The sequence below is a fragment of the Babylonia areolata genome, chromosome 22 (genome assembly GCF_041734735.1).
Source record: "Babylonia areolata isolate BAREFJ2019XMU chromosome 22, ASM4173473v1, whole genome shotgun sequence".
In the NCBI taxonomy this organism is placed as follows: domain Eukaryota; kingdom Metazoa; phylum Mollusca; class Gastropoda; order Neogastropoda; family Buccinidae; genus Babylonia; species Babylonia areolata.
The window spans coordinates 24,624,675-24,642,174 of NC_134897.1; the positions used below are offsets into that span (position 1 = coordinate 24,624,675).

At 44.1% G+C, this 17,500-nt stretch overlaps 1 protein-coding gene across 1 annotated transcript in view; it reads right to left on the minus strand.

Moving 5' to 3' along the window:
• Positions 1-7,236: 7,236 nt before the first annotated feature.
• LOC143297239 (uncharacterized) overlaps positions 7,237-17,500 on the minus strand; it is a 12,732-nt gene continuing 2,468 nt past the window's right edge. Inside the window, exons 3-9 of the mRNA XM_076609476.1 lie at positions 16,164-16,429; positions 14,898-14,967; positions 13,177-13,242; positions 12,382-12,537; positions 11,045-11,310; positions 10,311-10,380; positions 7,237-8,734 (exon numbers count right to left, since the gene is read on the minus strand). Coding sequence (XP_076465591.1) covers positions 7,269-8,734; positions 10,311-10,380; positions 11,045-11,310; positions 12,382-12,537; positions 13,177-13,242; positions 14,898-14,967; positions 16,164-16,429 — 2,360 coding nt within the window. The 3' untranslated portion in view covers positions 7,237-7,268. The remainder of the gene's footprint in view (positions 8,735-10,310; positions 10,381-11,044; positions 11,311-12,381; positions 12,538-13,176; positions 13,243-14,897; positions 14,968-16,163; positions 16,430-17,500) is intronic.

The following is a 17,500-nucleotide window of genomic DNA, read 5'->3' on the forward strand; positions in this document are numbered from 1 at the left end:
CTGCCAAACCCCAAATGTCGTTTATGCCCTATTCTGCAGCCTCTGCCTCAAAATAGATATAGGTGAGACTTACAGAACCCTCAACGACCGCTTCAAAGAACATAGGGACAACATACTTACTAGAAAAGACACCCCAGTAGGAAACCACTTCAACTCCAGGCAACACAACCTTTCGTATATATCAGTGGCAGCACTTTGGCGCAACAGCCGTGGCGACTGCCTACACAGGAAATTTATGAAAAGCCAGATCATCTCCCGCCTTGGCACAGTGCAACCTCGTGGAATCAATGTCAGAGAGTGACACTAGTTTTCGTCCCTTCTTCTCCCTCCCATTCCCCTTCCCTTCCCTCCCATTCCCCCCTCCCCACAGACAGCCTGCCCCCCCGCCCCCCAGCCCCCCACCCCCTCTCCCCTCCTTCCCATCCGCCCTCCTCTCCTTGCGCCCCACCCTCATCTTCCTCCCACCCCACCCCCCACCCCCCTCTCCTCCAACAACACCGTGAGCAGAGCAGAAGTTTCCAGCTATTGAGATGTACTCACCTCTTCAATACAGGCTGCTGAGACCTGCCAACACTTCTTCACCTCTCCACTTGACAAAGAGTTTATGACTCGAAATGTCGCTTTTATCTTCATCTTAGGGTACCTTTCATTTTATACCATTTTTACCCTTTTAACCTTGTTTTAAAAGTTCCAGCAGTCACCATTTGTCCATCCATTTTAATAAATAGATGATGGAAGATTTTGACAATGATCAAAAGATGATGTCTTTAGTCGATTTCGTTGAAATCTCGTTTTTATTTTGCGTTGTTTCAACTGAATGTTGAAAACTGTCCAGGCATCTGTGACAACAGTCATTCTCAGTCATCAAAGTAATCGTAATGGCGCAAAAGTGGCATCAATTTTAATCTGGCAGAATCCTAAAAGGCTTTGGGACCGGACACGCAAGCAAGTGCTGCTGGTTTCAGACCCGTCCACCGACGGTGAAAATGAATCACCCCTTTCCTCCTTTCTTCCTTCATTTCTTCCTTCCTGCCTGCCGTGCTTCCTTCCTTTGTTCCCCCCTTCCTTCCTTCTTTCTTTCCATCCTTTCTCCTTCCTTCTTTCCTTTCTTTCTTCCTTCTTTCTTTCCATCATTTCTCCTTCCTTCTTTCCACACTCCCTTCCTCCCTCTTTCTTTTTCTGCTTCCTTCCATCCTCCCTTCCTTCCTTCCACCTTCCCCCTTTCTTCCACCATTCCTTCCTTCCTTCCGTCCTTTCACCTTCCTTAATTTATCCATTCTCCTCTTTCTTCTTTCCCTCCATCCCCTTTTCCTCCCTTTTTTTTCGTCCACCCTGCCTTCCTTCCATCCCCCGTGCCTTCCCCCTTCCACCCTTCCTTCCTTCCTTCCAGCCTTCATTCCCCCCTCCCTTCCTTCCTTTCTTTTCGCCCTTCCATTCTTCCTTCTTTTCTGACCAGATTTACATTAAAAAAAAAATTAGACATGCCATTGGAAGATCGATAACTCATGGCTGGCCGTGAAGAGGGCTGACTGCCAATGCATTAACGTCTATAGGGCTGACTGAATGTCGACTGTGCTGTCGTCAATAGGACTGACTGAATGTCAATTGTGTTGCCGTCAATAGGGCTGACCGAATGTCGACTGTGTTGCCGTCAAAAAGGCTGACTGACTGTCAACTGTGTTGCCGTCAATAGGGCTGACTGACTGTCAACTGTGTTGTCGTCAATAGGGCTGACTGACTATCAACTGTGTTGCCGTCCATAGGGCTGGCTGACTGTCAACTGTGTTGCCGTCAATAGGGCTGACTGAATGTCGACTGTGTTGCCGTCAATAGGGCTGACTGACTGTCAACTGTGTTGCCGTCAATAGGGCTGACTGAATGTCGACTGTGTTGCCGTCAATAGGGCTGACTGACTGTCAACTGTGTTGCCGTCAATAGGGCTGGCTGTCAACTGTGTTGCCGTCAATAGGGCTGACTGAATGTCGACTGTGTTGCCGTCAATAGGGCTGACTGAATGTCGACTGTTTTGCCGTCAATAGGGCTGACTGACTGTCAACTGTGTTGCCGTCAATAGGGCTGGCTGTCAACTGTGTTGCCGTCAATAGGGCTGACTGAATGTCGACTGTGTTGCCGTCAATAGGGCTGACTGAATGTCAACTGTGTTGTCGTCAATAGGGCTGACTGACTATCAACTGCGTTACCGTCAATAGGGCTGACTGAATGTCGACTGTGTTGCCGTCAATAGGGCTGACTGAATGTCGACTGTGTTGCCGTAAAGAGGGCTGACTGAATGTCAACTGAGTTGCCGTCAAAACGGCTGACTGAAAGTAAGCTGTGTTGCCGTCAAGAAGGCTGACTGAAGGTAAACTGTGTTGCCGTCAAGAAGGCTGACTGAAGGTAAACTGTGTTGCCGTCAAGAAGGCTGACTGTCACTGATTCCATTTCGTTACGTTGTCATGGTTGTTGTTCCAGAATGGCTCTTCCACTGAGTTGATCATTGATGTTGATCATTGGAATGATTATTTCACAGAAACGATTGCTGCTCTCAAATGATTTTGCTGTAGTAGTTGTAGTTTTTGTTGCTCTATGAATAACCTCTGACAGGAAATATTGTTCAGGTTGAGATACAAAAAAACCCCCACTTTTTTTAATTTTAATTTTTTAAATTTTTTTAATTTTTACAAATTATCATTTTGCCTTAAAGGAAATTCGTAGAATGTTTTGTTACTCGCTCAACTATATAAAGACATATCTAGAAACATTAAACAGAATCGAAGTTAATTGTCGGTATGGAGATTCTCACCACTATACACTATTCCATCATAAAAGATGTTTAAAGTCAAGTGTTTTTTTTTTTTTTTTTTTTTTTTTTTTTGTGTGTGTGTCTGTCCTGTCGATAATCTGCATCGTTTCGATGGCATTACTGCCACGTATCGCTCATTTCGCGTCCCACCCATTCCTCGCTCCTCTCCCCCTCCCAAACCCCCCAGTCCCCCCATTTCTCATCTACACCCAGGTTCGTACTATCAGTCATTATACCAACAGTCGTCCACAGGGAGCTAATGAGTTCAGGACGCTAGGACGGTCCACGTCAGATGAGACCAAGCGCTGCTGCCGAGTCACTTCGGAGAAAAAGCAAATAAACAACAACAAAAAACATGAAAACAACAACAACAACAGCAGCAGGAACAACAACAATACCCCCCCCCCCCCCGTCCCCGCCTCCCGATTTTTCAACAGTTATCTCTGAGCAGTGTTTCCAACAGATGTAATCTATCTGGGCTTGGTAAAGTAAGGCATTGCAGAGGCGACACAATTTGATAATTATATCGAGCCGAAAGCTAAAGTTTCCAACTTCGAATCATCCCATACATTCTGGCACACCTTTTTGGATTTCACAGAAGATGGGCGGTGCTGTGCTTTATCATTTTTCTCAAGGAGGTCAAGAAAAGAAGGTTTCGAAATATCTCTGTGTGTCTCTCTCTCTTTATCTCTTCTCTTTCAGGCGCGCGCACACGCACGCACGCACACACACACACACACACACACACACACACACACGCACGCATGCACGCACACACTCACACAAACACACACACACGCATGCATGAATGCATGTATCTACACAGAGAAAGAGAGAGAGAAGCAGAGACAAGATTCAAGGTGGAGAGAGACGGAGACATAGAGAGAGAGACAGAGAGAGACAGAGACACAGAGAGAGGGAGTGAGAGACAGAGACACAGCGACAGAGACACACACACACACACACAGAGTAGACAGACAGACAGTCAGATAGAGACAGAAACAGAGTCAGAGACAGACAGACAGAGACAGACAGACGGGCAGACGTACGGACGGACAGACAGACAGACAGATGGACGTATAGACACAGGGAGACCACACACTCTCGCCGACTGAAACACAAAGAGGGCCATAAGAGATGCCGACAGAAGGAAAATGATAGCACACAATTGATTACAAAAGGAGCGCACTTGTCCTATATATCGCCCGTGAAACAGCCCACCCGTTTCAAGTACCAGTTTTTATCATCACATCGCTTGCCGCATCGTGCGGGTCTCGGTACCTTTACACCTCTGATAAACAGAGGTAACACTTGTGTCGTAGTTGATCACACCACCGAGTTCTGGTCAAGGTTCTTGTAGGCAGACTGTAGGCGTTCTCATTGTCTTTCGGTATCTTTGTCTCTCTGTCTCTTTGTCTCTGTCTGTGATTCTTCTCCCTCTCATTTCTCTGTATCTCTGTCTGCCTGTCAAATCTGAATGTCTGCCTGTCTGCCTGTCTGTCTGTCTCTTTGTCCCACCCTCCTCTCTCTGTCTCTCTTCTGTTTGTGTCACTCACACAGTCTCAGTCTGTCTCAGCATCTCCACCCCCCCCCCTTCCTCTGACTCCATGTTCGCGAATATATGATATGGGCATGTATATTAATTTATTGTTTGAATATAATTATGTTTGATTGTAGTTCTTTTCTGTGCTTTTTACCATGGTTGTATATTTGCATTTGCCCTTTTGTCTCGAGTTGTGGTGTGTTAATTTTTTCGTTTCCCTTTCAGGAAAGGCAGGCTGTAAACGAGCCATTATGAGCATTTCCCTGTTCCCTCTCTCCATTCTCCCTCTCTGCCTCCCCTCACCCTCTCTCTCTCCCCCCACTCTCTCTCTGTCTCCCCCCTCTCTCTCTTCTCCTGTCTTCAACAACCCAAAACACGCGAAATGTCACAAACAACATAAAGTCTTTATTTCTATTAAAAAAAAATTATTATCATTATTTAAAAGCATTGTAACTTACACCTTCCCTTTTCTTCAAGGCGGAAAGAAAGAGCGAGCGAGAGACAGAGAGAATGAGAGAGACAGACAGACAGACACACACACACACACACACACACACACACACACACAGAGTGAGAAAGAGAGAGAGTTAACCAAACACACAAAGATCACATAATATTAGACAATGACTGGCAAAATGCAGGGAACATAACTTTTTCTTTCTTTCTTTTTTTTTTTTAAAGAAACTTCAAATCAAAGAACACGCCAAACAAAACTAGAAGAGCATACCATTATGATGAACTTATGAACTAGTGTGCAATGACAATTGCTCACGAAACGTACTGTAATAAATAAAATGTAATATCATTGCAATATCATACTTTAGATGGATTGTGTTTTGTGATTTTCATGTCCTGATATGGAATTTGATATGTAACCGCCACTGGACAGGAGAAACAAATCTACATTCAAATACGTGGGGGAAAAAATCGCAACTGTCAATTTGTGTTGGACAAAATAATGAAATCAACCACATGGTGCGATCGTAAATCGTCATTCTGACCCTAAAGTATACGAACTCTTAACCCATAACCCATTGATTGCTGAGCCATGGTGAGATGAGAACAATGTGGCATGGGGTTGAAGGCCAGTCACTTATTTTTGCGCATTCATCAATGGGGTAATTGATCTTTATGATCAAAAGTAATGCTATGCCAAAAGGGAGAAATTCAGACTAAGAAAGGTAACTGACACCCTGTTCTGTAAGCTCAGTCTTTTATCTCAGTGAGGTGGTAGCCCTTTCATTGACGACAAGACTCAGAAAAAAATATAAAAATACACGCACGCGAGTACACTTTTTTGTTCATCCATTTCTCACTTCAATAAATTATAGTGCAGATTTGTTAATACATTTGAACGTAAATGCAGTCTTTCCCTCTGCCTGTCTCCCTCATTATCTATCTATCTGTCTGTCTGTCGATCTGTCTCATTCACTAATATGTGTACTTAAGTACACACACACACACTTGTCTATCACTTTCTCTCACTCTAACACACAATTCCCTCTGTCTCTTCTTTCTCTCTGCCCCCCCCCCCTCTCTTTCTGTGCCTCTCTCCCCGTTAATTAACCCTATTCGTCTGTCTCACTATAATGTCTGTTAACGAACTGAGAGTATCTATGATGCCCCAGTTGAGAGAGCTTACGTCAAACAGCAAGATAAACTTCGGCTGGCTTTCGATACCACTATCTGCCCGCGATTACCTGAGACAGTGTTCAATCTTATCGTCCTGTCGAACACAATGATTGTGTGTGTCTCTCTTTCTATCTCTATTTCGTCGTGTGTGTGTGTGTGTGTGTGTGTGTGTGTGTGTGTGTGTGTGTGTGTGTGTGTGTACATATCTAATTTATTTTTTGTGTGCCCCTATCGAAGGTGGTCACAACTCTTTTCATGTCAGTTTTGTTAATTGCTTTGTCATTGGAGAAGTTCATCAAATCATTTTGATAGATTTTGAGGTGATAGCAGCGTCATAAACTTTGCTCTAGCCTGTCTGTTTATCCTGTCCCATTTGCCCTCGCCCCCTCCCACTTCTCTCTCTCTCTCTCTCTCTCTCTCATTCAGCCATTCTCTCGGAGGCACACAGAGAGACAGACACAGACACACATGCACACACACACACACACACTTAAATACGCTCGCGCGCGCGCACACACACACACACACACGAAACAAAAACCAAACAACCAAATCCCCTACCCTCACTAATCCCAACTACACCTCCCCGTGCCCTTCCACCACCATCAATTAACCCCCCATCCCTTAAACACCCCTTCCCACCACCTTTAATTAACCCCTCATCCCTTAAACACCCCTCTCCACCACCATTAATTAACCCCCATTCCTTAAACACCCCTCCCCACCACCATTAATTAACACCCCATCCCCAAAACACCCCTCCCCACCACCATTAATTAAACCCCCATCCACTAAACCCCCCTCCCCACCACCATTAATTAACCCCCATCCCCTAAACACCCCTCCCCACCACCATTAATTAACCCCCCCATCCCCTAAACACCCCTCCCCACCACCATCGATTAACCCCCCATCCCCTAAACACCCATCCCCACCACCATTAATTAACCCCCCATACCCTAAACACCCCTCCCCACCACCATTGATTAACCCCCCCATCCCCTAAACATCCCTCCCCACCACCATTAATTAACCCCCCCATCCCCTAAACACCCATCCCCAACACCATTAATTAAACCCCCGATCCCTAAAACACACCTCCCCAACACCCACCCGCCCTCCACCCAACCTTTCAAGCACACGCCCCCCCCCCTTCCACGCCCAAGCCCCCACCCCCTTAACCCCACCCATATCCTCCCGCCCCCAAGCCTCACCCTCTCACCCCCTCCCCACCTCCTCCCCCTCCCCTTCCCTCCCAACCAACACACAATCCAACACCCTCCGTCTCTCTCAAGCCACGGACGCCGTGTCCCTAGCATCATCTCCCTTGTCCTTGGTGAGCTCGATGGACATGTCGTCCATCACCATTTCGCAGCCGAACGGCGGGCTGGAGCGTCGCCTGATGAACATGACCACGCCGACGATGGCGACGATGAGGACGACGGCCCCGAGGACCGCCCCCACGATGATATACGTAGTCTGGCTGCTACTGCCGCTGTCGCCCTTCTCAGCACGTGAAGAACCTCCTGTCTGTGTCGTCGTCGGAGTCGTTTTTCTGGTGCTCGGCGATGACGTTTTGGGTTTGAGTTTGGGTGTTGTAGGTTTTGGCGTTGTAGATTTGGGTGTTGTGGGTTTTGGCGTTGTGGGCTTTGGTGTTGTGGGTGTTGGTGTTGTGGGTTTGGGTGTTGTGGGTTTGTGTGTTGTAGGTTTGGGTGTTGTGGGTTTGGGTGTTGTGGGTGTTGGTGTTGTGGGTTTTGGTGTTGTGGGTGTTGGTGTTGTGGGTTTGGGTGTTGTGGGTGTTGGTGTTGTGGGTTTGGGTGTTGTGGGTTTGTGTGTTGTAGGTTTGGGTGTTGTGGGTTTGGGTGTAGTGGGTGTTGGTGTTGTGGGTTTGGGTGTTGTGGGTGTTGGTGTTGTGGGTGTTGGTGTTGTGGGTTTGGGTGTTGTGGGTGTTGGTGTTGTGGGTTTTGGTGTTGTGGGTTTATGTGTTGTGGGTTTGTGTGTTGTAGGTTTGGGTGTTGTGGGTTTAAGTGTTGTGGGTTTGGGTGTTGTTGGTTTAGGTGTTGTGGGAATGGGTGTTGTGGGTTTGGGTGTTGTGGGTTTAAGTGTTGTGGGTTTGGGTGTTGTGGGTGTTGGTGTTGTGGGTTTTGGTGTTGTGGGTGTTGGTGTTGTGGGTGTTGGTGTTGTGGGTTTGGGTGTTGTGGGTTTAAGTGTTGTGGGTTTGGGTGTTGTTGGTTTAGGTGTTGTGGGTGTGGGTGTGGGTGTTGTGGGTTTAAGTGTTGTTGGTTTGGGTGTTGTTGTGGGTTTGGGTGTGGGTGTTGTTCGTTTAGGCGTTGTTGTTGTAGGTTTGGGTGTGGGTGTTGTGGGTTTGGGTGTTGTGGGTTTAGGTGGTGTTGTGGGTATGGGTGTTGTGGGTTTAGGTGTTGTTGTTGTGGGTTTGGGTGTTGTGGGTATGGGTGTTGTGAGTTTAGGTGTTGTTGTTGTTGGTTTGGGTGTTGTGGATATGGGTGTTGTGGGTTTGGGTGTTGTTGGTTTTGGTGTTGTTGGTTTGGGTGTAGTGATTGTGGGTGTTGTGGGTTTGGGTGTCGTTATTCTGGGTATGGGTGTTGTGGGTTTTGGTGTTGTTGGTTTGGGTGTTGTAGGTTTGGGTGTAGTGAGTGTGGGTGTTGTGGGTTTGGGTGTTGTTGCTGCCATGGTTGTTGATTTCCTTGTCGATATGGTTGTTATCGCTGTTGTCGATGTTGTAGGTGGCGACAACTCTGAGGAAGAAAAATCGAAATAATCGAAATCACGACTGCGGTTACTAGCATCGTTAATCCTCACTTCCACCACCACCACCACCACCACCATCATCACCACCACCATCACCACCACCACCACCATCATCACCACCACCAACAATCACCATCAACCACTACCACCACAACCACCACCACCACCACCATCAACCACCACCAACCACCATCACCACTACCACCACCAACAACCACCATCAACCACCACCATCACCACCAACCACTACCACCACAACCACCACCAACCACCACAACCACCATCACCATCAACAACCACCAACCACCATCACCACCAACCACCATCAACCACCACCAACCACCATCAGCACCAACCACCATCAACCACCACCATCACCAACCACCACCATCACCACTACCACCACCATCACCTGCCCCCCCCCCCCCCCACTCCTCCTCGATAACAATGAGAAAGAAAGACAAAACAAAGAAGAGAGAAAAATATAACTGAAAGGAAGGAAGGAAGGAAGGAAACATCTGTAGAATTCACCAGAACAGAGGAAGGAGGGAAGGAAGGAAGGAAGGAAGGAAGGGAAAACATTGTAGAATTCACTAGAACAAACAGAAACCCATATATACGTAATCAGTTATGACACATCACAAAAGTAAAAAGTTAGTCATATATGGATAAGCAAACATACGTACGAATAATTCTGTAAAAGGAGAATAAGCTTGCAACATGTTTTGTTTGTTTTGGTCTTCGGAGAAGGAGGAGAGTGAAGAGCACGTTGAATATCATTGTTAAAGTAAAAAAAGAAAGAAAGAAAGAAAGAAAGAACAAACAAACAGAAAAAAGGCAAACGTAATCATACAATAATTGGGTGACCCACCCATATAACCCAGCCTTCAGATTGTACTTAACATTCTGTATTATCAGCAACATTTTTTGTTTTTTGTTTGTTTTTTTGCCTGCATAGCTCTACCCATTGTTCAGCCAAGGAATGTATTACAAATTTAAAAAAAAGAAAGAAAGAAAAATAACAATATAAAAGAAAATAAAAGAAAAACAGTAATGACTGAATATGTAACGCAAATGTACAGAAGCTCAAAATGTGTCTCACAAGAACTGCAAAATCTACGGCACTGCGGTTAGTCACAGACTTGTGGAAAGCCGAAGTGAAGAGAGAGAGAGAGAGAGAGATAGAGAGAGAGAGAGAGAGAGAGAGAGAGAGAGAGAGAGAGAGACAGACAGACAGACAGACAGACAGACAGACAGAGACAGAGACAGAGACAGAGAGACAGAAAGAGGTGGGTAAGAAAAGAGAGCAAACGAGAGAGAGAGAGAGAGACAGGCAGGCAGACAGAAAGACAGACAGACAGACAGAGAGAAAGAGTTGGGTGGGAAAAGAGAGCAAACGAGGGAGAGACAGACAGACAGACAAAGAGCAAGCGAAAGAGAGAGAGAGAGAGAGAGAGAGAGAGAGAGAGAGAGAGCGACACACAGAGAGACAGAGAGAGAGAGCGAGACAGACAGACAGACAGACAGAGACAGAGAAACAGAGAGAGACAGGGAAACACTCACGTATCACGATGTCCTTCAAGGCAACAACCTTTTCTTGTGGAAAGCTAGGGATGATCCCTCGAAATATCACCTGGAAAAGCAACATTAAACGCTCATGTACTTTCATGACAGATGCAACAGCCGAGTGATTACAAAGTCCAACTTTCTGATGGACCTGGGTTCGACCCCAGAGTTAAAGAATACATATTTTCCCTAATCTCAAAAGATATGTGCCGACCTGCTATTATATTTGTGATAAAACAACAACAACAACAACAAATAACCATCATCGCAATCAAAGTCATTGTTGTGTCCATTTATCTAGCACTTACCTTGACCCTCTAAAAACGTGATTAAAAACACATGTGGCAGGAATAGTGAGCAGGGGCATGAAATATCTTGTGGGATACAAATTCTAGAATGATATTCGAAGCATTTTTTCTTGGTATATCAGAAGTGAATATCAAGTCTGACATTGTTTTTTTACACATCATTTTTTTTTTCTTTGGCATTGATCACAATTGATTGATAATAAAGTACACGAGTCCTGATAAACTGCCCCAGTAGACATATTCTGAGTGTGCACTGTGTTCAGCCAAGGTAATAAGTATAAAACATTGTGAAAATAAGTGAAGAACAAAGAAGCCAAATAAGACGAACAGTGAACTCAGGAAGGTCAGTCTACACTCAACAAACACGTGACAATCGTACGCTCTAAAAGAACAGTGTCACATCTCTCAGATCATCAGTCTCACCACTGTGTCTGAGTTTGAACACGCCCGAAGAGTTAAGTCACTATGACGCCATGTTTTCCGGGAACCGTAGTCGTACTGCAAGGAACGCTGGTCTATATCACGACCTTGACCTTGGCACTGAGTGGTGACGTTCAGCTGACCCATTGCCCTCGTCACAACATAGCTGAAGGTCACTGTGACACTGGCAGCGTCACACAGCGGAGGTGACGTCAGATCAACAGTGTTACTGTTGTCTTTGGAACCTTTACTGGTGTACATATAGTATTCTGCACAGACAGAAAGTCGTCAAAGAATGCTGCAATGCCTACAGTCATTTATTACAAACAGTAATCTGCACAGACAAAAAATCACCAAAGAATGCTGTAATATCTACAGTTGTTTACTAATTGTTGACTATACTTTAACAAACCGTCTTGTGGAGGGCTTCGTAGGGAGAGATGGGAAAGTATATATGGGAGGGTTTTCGCATCCCCTCGGATGGTTTTAACACACCTCATCCCATTAAAAGTGAGCTTTAATGGTTTTAATGGCGTTAACGTTTTAAGTTCAGCTATAACCATTATTTGAAAAAAAATTGTTTTGTTTCTGCACTGTGTATTTTATTCATGTGTCTTCAAGGTCACCAACACCGAACAGTGGTCTGATTTATAAAAAAAAAGAAAAAAAAAGTGGCTCTAGTTTACATGTGGAGATAAGCCCGCATTGCACAACTGTGGCACAGTTTATATGAAGCATTGAGTTCTTTATTTTATTATTTTTCAAAACCAGATAAACGTTCTCTGTTGGGCTGTAACCAGGATCCTTACTGCAGATCCATTTATTTTACTCCATGCAGTTGCCGTCTCTCTCTTTCTCTCTGTATATATATATATATATATATATATATATATATATATATATATATATGCATATATTAATTCACGTTAATGCATTTATACACGTCAAATAAACAAAAAAGAAAAATAAAGACAAAAACAAAGTAAGAACTTGTCTCAGTTGTTCACAGAATTTAATCTACAAACGCTAAACATCTGGTAGCATTGTACCATCACTTTTATGATGAATGGACATCATGGTCTACACTGTAATCTCCAATCTTCCCCGACTCTCGAACACACCGTTATCCCCCCCCCCTCCCACAGTACCAATTTCAATGCCATTTCATCACTCGACACATCTGGTTCCAATTCTGTCAGAATCCAATGCCATGTGGATCTATACCACTGATATACACAACAGGTATGTCATAGACAACGATCAGCATGGTTTGGTTCTGAAAACTTAATTCATTTCGCTTCAGTACTGTTCATGAGTGACTTCAAATGTGTCCCACTTACCGTTGCCTGGAGGCATTTCATAATGGTTGTTGTCTTTCAACCATTGGTTACGTTCAAGGCCATTGTAACCATTGAAGTCACACATACTATGGGAGTTATCCAAGTCACAGCTCAGTGTTCGGTCACACCTGGAGCTTGTTATTTTGGACACTGGTGCTGCAGGAGAAAAGAAAAGAAAATATTGTGAAATATATATACAAGACGGTGAGTAACTCATCTCTTGAGTTTTCGCTTTTCCCTTAAAAGTAATGGCTTAATTTCTACGTACCCTAGTTTACCTGCACACGTTTGCTAGTGCCTTCAGTTACCTGGATCTGTTCATCTGCACTTTTTGTTTTGCTTGTACCTGTTCACCTGTACATTTATCTGTCTGTACCTGTTCCTCTGTAGTTTCAATTACCTGTGCCTCCTTTTCTGTACTTCCACTTACCTGTCCCTCTTCAGCTGTACTTTCACTCACCTGTATCTGTTCATGTGTACGTTAGTTAACCTGCACTGGTTCCTTAGCATTTTCAGATTACCTGTACCTGTTCCTCTGCAGTTTTGATAGTGTGTACCAGTTCGCATGACTTCTCTTTTTATTTACCTGTATCTCTTCCTCTGCATCTCCTTGTCTTTTTCCTCCATACTTTTGTTCACCTGTACCTGTTCTTTTGTACCATCACTCCTCTGACCTGCTCCACTGTACCTTTATCTACCTGTACCAATTCCTTTGTACCTTTATTGACCTGTGCCTTTCATTGGATTTTGTGTTGTTGCAACTGCTGTGTTAGTTATCATCATCGGAAATTTTACCTGCTGTTGTCATTTTCCTGGAGGTTGGTTCCGTTGGCACTGGTGTTGTTAGTGGTGGTGGCAACTCTGGTGAAGGAAAAGAGTCGAATCAGTGGGTGTCACCATAATCATCATCATCATCATCATTTTCATCAGCATCTTCATCATCATCATCATCATCTTCTTCTTCATAATTATTTGTATTATTACAGTTGTTGTTGCTGTCGTATTCGTCATCATCATTGTCATTGTCACCATGGTTGTTGTTGTCGTTGATACTGTTGTTACAAGCTGAAGATAAATATCATAAGAAGATCTAACATTATCATATCATAAGAAGATCTAGCATTATCATCGACTATTGTAATCACCTAAAATGAAGAAAAAAGAACAACAGAAATTAATGGAAAAATATGACGGAGGCGGCGGGGAGGAGGGGGTGGGGGTGGGGGGACAGAAAAAACAGAGAAAAAAAAGAAAGAAGGAAATGAGTAAGCCTAAGAAAAAAAAGAAATATTGAAATAAAACAAACAACAACAACAACAACAACAACACAGACACACACACACACACACACACACACACACACACACACACACACACACACAGAAGTCAAAGACCGAAAGAAAAATGCAAAGGTTGTGGAACCTAAATACATGGATATGTTAGACCCTTTCGCATTGCTGATCAAAGGCGACCACATCTTGTTTATTATTATGGTATTCCACTTCTGTCAAGTTTCCCCCACCCCCACACCCAGATTGTGGGTCTGGATTTCTACTCCAACAACAGGCTAAGTGAACAGCTGACAGTATGTTTGAAACGATAACAAATTTTAAGAAACAGTCACATTTTCTTTAGGCAAACAAGGTGGCGAAGCGATTAGCGTCACGGATTGAGGACTAGGAGGACGTGGGTTCGATCCCCATCAAAGGTCTTTCTTTTTCTTTCTTTCTTTCTTTCTTTCTATTTTCCACCCTGTGGCTGGCTCCTATCAAGAGCTGCATGTGCTATTGATTGATTGATACGGATACTTATATAGTGCCTATCCTCGGTCTGAGACCAAGCTCAAAGCGCTTTACAAACACGGGGTCATTTTCGCAACAGGCTGCCTACCTGGGTAGAGCCGACTGACAGCTTCAATTGGGCGCTCATCGTTGGTTTCCTGTGTTGCTATGGACTCAACGTGGATGGCTGGGACCACATATTCGAGGGTCATCTACTTCACTGATGCGTCTTTGTGTGTGTTTGTCAACTGACCTACACTGTGTGTATATCTCTAAGCCTGGTTCACGACCGGATATGTTATGAGAGAACAGACTTGTCAAGTGGTCCCAAACCCAAATGGACCCCTATCAGCGTCTTCATCAACCCTGTCATCATTCATGATCACAGAAATATAATAAAACAAAAGTGTATCAAATCATGGGGCACGAAAAAAAATTAATAAGAAAAAAAAGTGCATGCTACTAGACATTTCCTGTAGAATGATCATTGTACTCGCAAACTCAAAGGGAAGAGAGAGAGAGAGAGAGAGAGAGAGAGAGAGAGAGAGAGAGAGAGAGACAGACAGACAGACAGACAGACAGACAGACAGACAGACAGAGACAGAGACAGAGAGACAGACAGATCAAGTCAGAGACACAGGGACAGGGATCAATATGCAGACGGACAGAGACAGATCTACAGACAGATAGAAGAGTCAAAGGCACAGACAGAGATACAGGTATCCGCAAACTCACCTATCACGATGTCATTCAAGGCTACAACCTTTGTTCTTGGATAGTCTGGCATGATCCCTCGAAATATCACCTATATAAAAAAAGATATATATATATATATATATATTATTATCAAAAACACATGTAGGCTCTGTACCGTGTATGGATATAGTTTAGTTGTGATGAAGTCTTACACTTTTTTTTCCTCAATAAGAAGTGAATGCGGTTTAGCTAGTAAGTTATGGACGACAGTGAAAAAAGTAATGGTCACTGTAAACAACCACAGCTGGAAGTTCTTATCTATGAAAACTAATAAGGACTTCAGCAGAATCCCGATGAAAAACGTAAGACAATCATTTGATGCTACCTTACAACTCATCCGCAAAAACAACAACAACAAAAAACAACAACAACAAAAAAACCCACAAAAAAACTAACAAACAAAAAAAAAACCCCCAACAAATACTGCTTTAAATCACTGAGTTGATCTGGAGGAGTTAAATGAAGAAAACTTCAAAGGCTCTAATCTGCTGTGTACTACGATCTGCTTCAAAAAATGAAAAAAGATAAAATAAAAAGCACACGCAAAAAATCATTATTAAGAATGCTCGTCATGTGCATGAAGTTCACCTGAAGAAACGTTCAACAGGTAAAGAATCTAACTTCCACTGGATGTGCCCAAAACATTAATCTTATCTCTCTCTCTCTCTCTCTTTCTCTCTCTCTCTCTCTCTATATATATATATAAACACAAATAGAGAGAGAGAGAGAGAGAGAGAGAGACAGACAGACAGACAGACAGATAGACACAGACACACACATATGTATGTGTGTACACACACACACACACACACACATACACACGCACACACACATACACACACACACACACGCACACACACACTTATACAATCGCTTCAATCCACTAGATTTATTATGATGAAATCTCCCCCAACATTGACATTGAAAAACGAAAAACGGACAGACAGACCTCGAATGAAGGAGGACGGAAGAGAGAATATGGGAGGGGGTAGGTGGTGGTTGGGGTGGGGTTAGAGAGAGAGAAACAGATACAGAAGGAGACAGATGGAGAAAGAAACAGAGGCAGAGAGAGAGAGAGAGAGAGAGAGAGAGAGAGAGAGAGAGAGAGAGAGAGAGAGGTGCATCTGTTTTGTATTTCATGTAACCAGACCCAAATTTGAAAAGAACCAAGTCACCATGCAAGTCCGGACACTGATAAAGGATCTGAAGTCTAAAAATAGGACACTACTTTATTGTCAGTCTTACCACTGTGTCAGAGTCAGAACACGCCCGAAGAGTCAAGTGACTCTGACGCCATCTTTTCCGCGAAATGTACTCGTACCGCAAGGAATACTGGTCTATATCACGACCTTGACCTTGACACTGAGTGGTGACGTTCAGCTGACCCGTTGACCGCGTCACAACATATCTGAAGGTCACGTTGACACTGGCAGCGTCACACAGCGGAGGTGACGTCAGATCAACAGTGCTACTGTTGTCTTGGGAACCTTTTATGGTGTACATATAGTAATCTGCAAAGACAGAATGTTACAAAGAGAATGCTATGGTGCACAGTTATTTCTTGTTTTTTGTGGCCCAACAGACCTCGGTGGATGACAAGTTACTAATAGTTACATATACCACTGGCCACACAGACCTCGGTGGATGACGAGTTACTAATAGTTACATATACCACTGGCCACACAGACCTCAGTGGATGACGAGTTACTGATAGTTACATATACCACTGACCACACAGACCTCAGTGGATGACGAGTTACTAATAGTTACATATACCACTGGCCACACAGACCTCGGTGGATGACGAGTTACTAATAGTTACATATACCACTGACCACACAGACCTCGGTGGATGACGAGTTACTAATAGTTACATATACCACTGACCACACAGACCTCGGTGGATGACGAGTTACTAATAGTTACCTATACCACTGACCACACAGACCTCGGTGGATGACGAGTTACTAATAGTTACATATACCACTGACCACACAGACCTCGGTGGATGACGAGTTACTAATAGTTACATATACCACTGGCCACACAGACCTCGGTGGATGACGAGTTACTAATAGTTACATATACCACTGGCCACACAGACCTCGGTGGATGACGAGTTACTGACAGTTACATATACCACTGACCACACAGACCTCGGTGGATGACGAGTTACTAATAGTTACATATACCACTGACCACACAGACCTCGGTGGATGACGAGTTACTAATAGTTACATATACCACTGGCCACACAGACCTCGGTGGATGACGAGTTACTAATAGTTACATATACCACTGACCACACAGACCTCGGTGGATGACGAGTTACTAATAGTTACATATACCACTGACCACACAGACCTCGGTGGATGACGAGTTACTAATAGTTACATATACCACTGGCCACACAGACCTCGGTGGATGACGAGTTACTAATAGTTACATATACCACTGGCCACACAGACCTCGGTGGATGACGAGTTACTAATAGTTACATATACCACTGGCCACACAGACCTCGGTGGATGACGAGTTACTAATAGTTACATATACCACTGGCCACACAGACATTTGGTGTC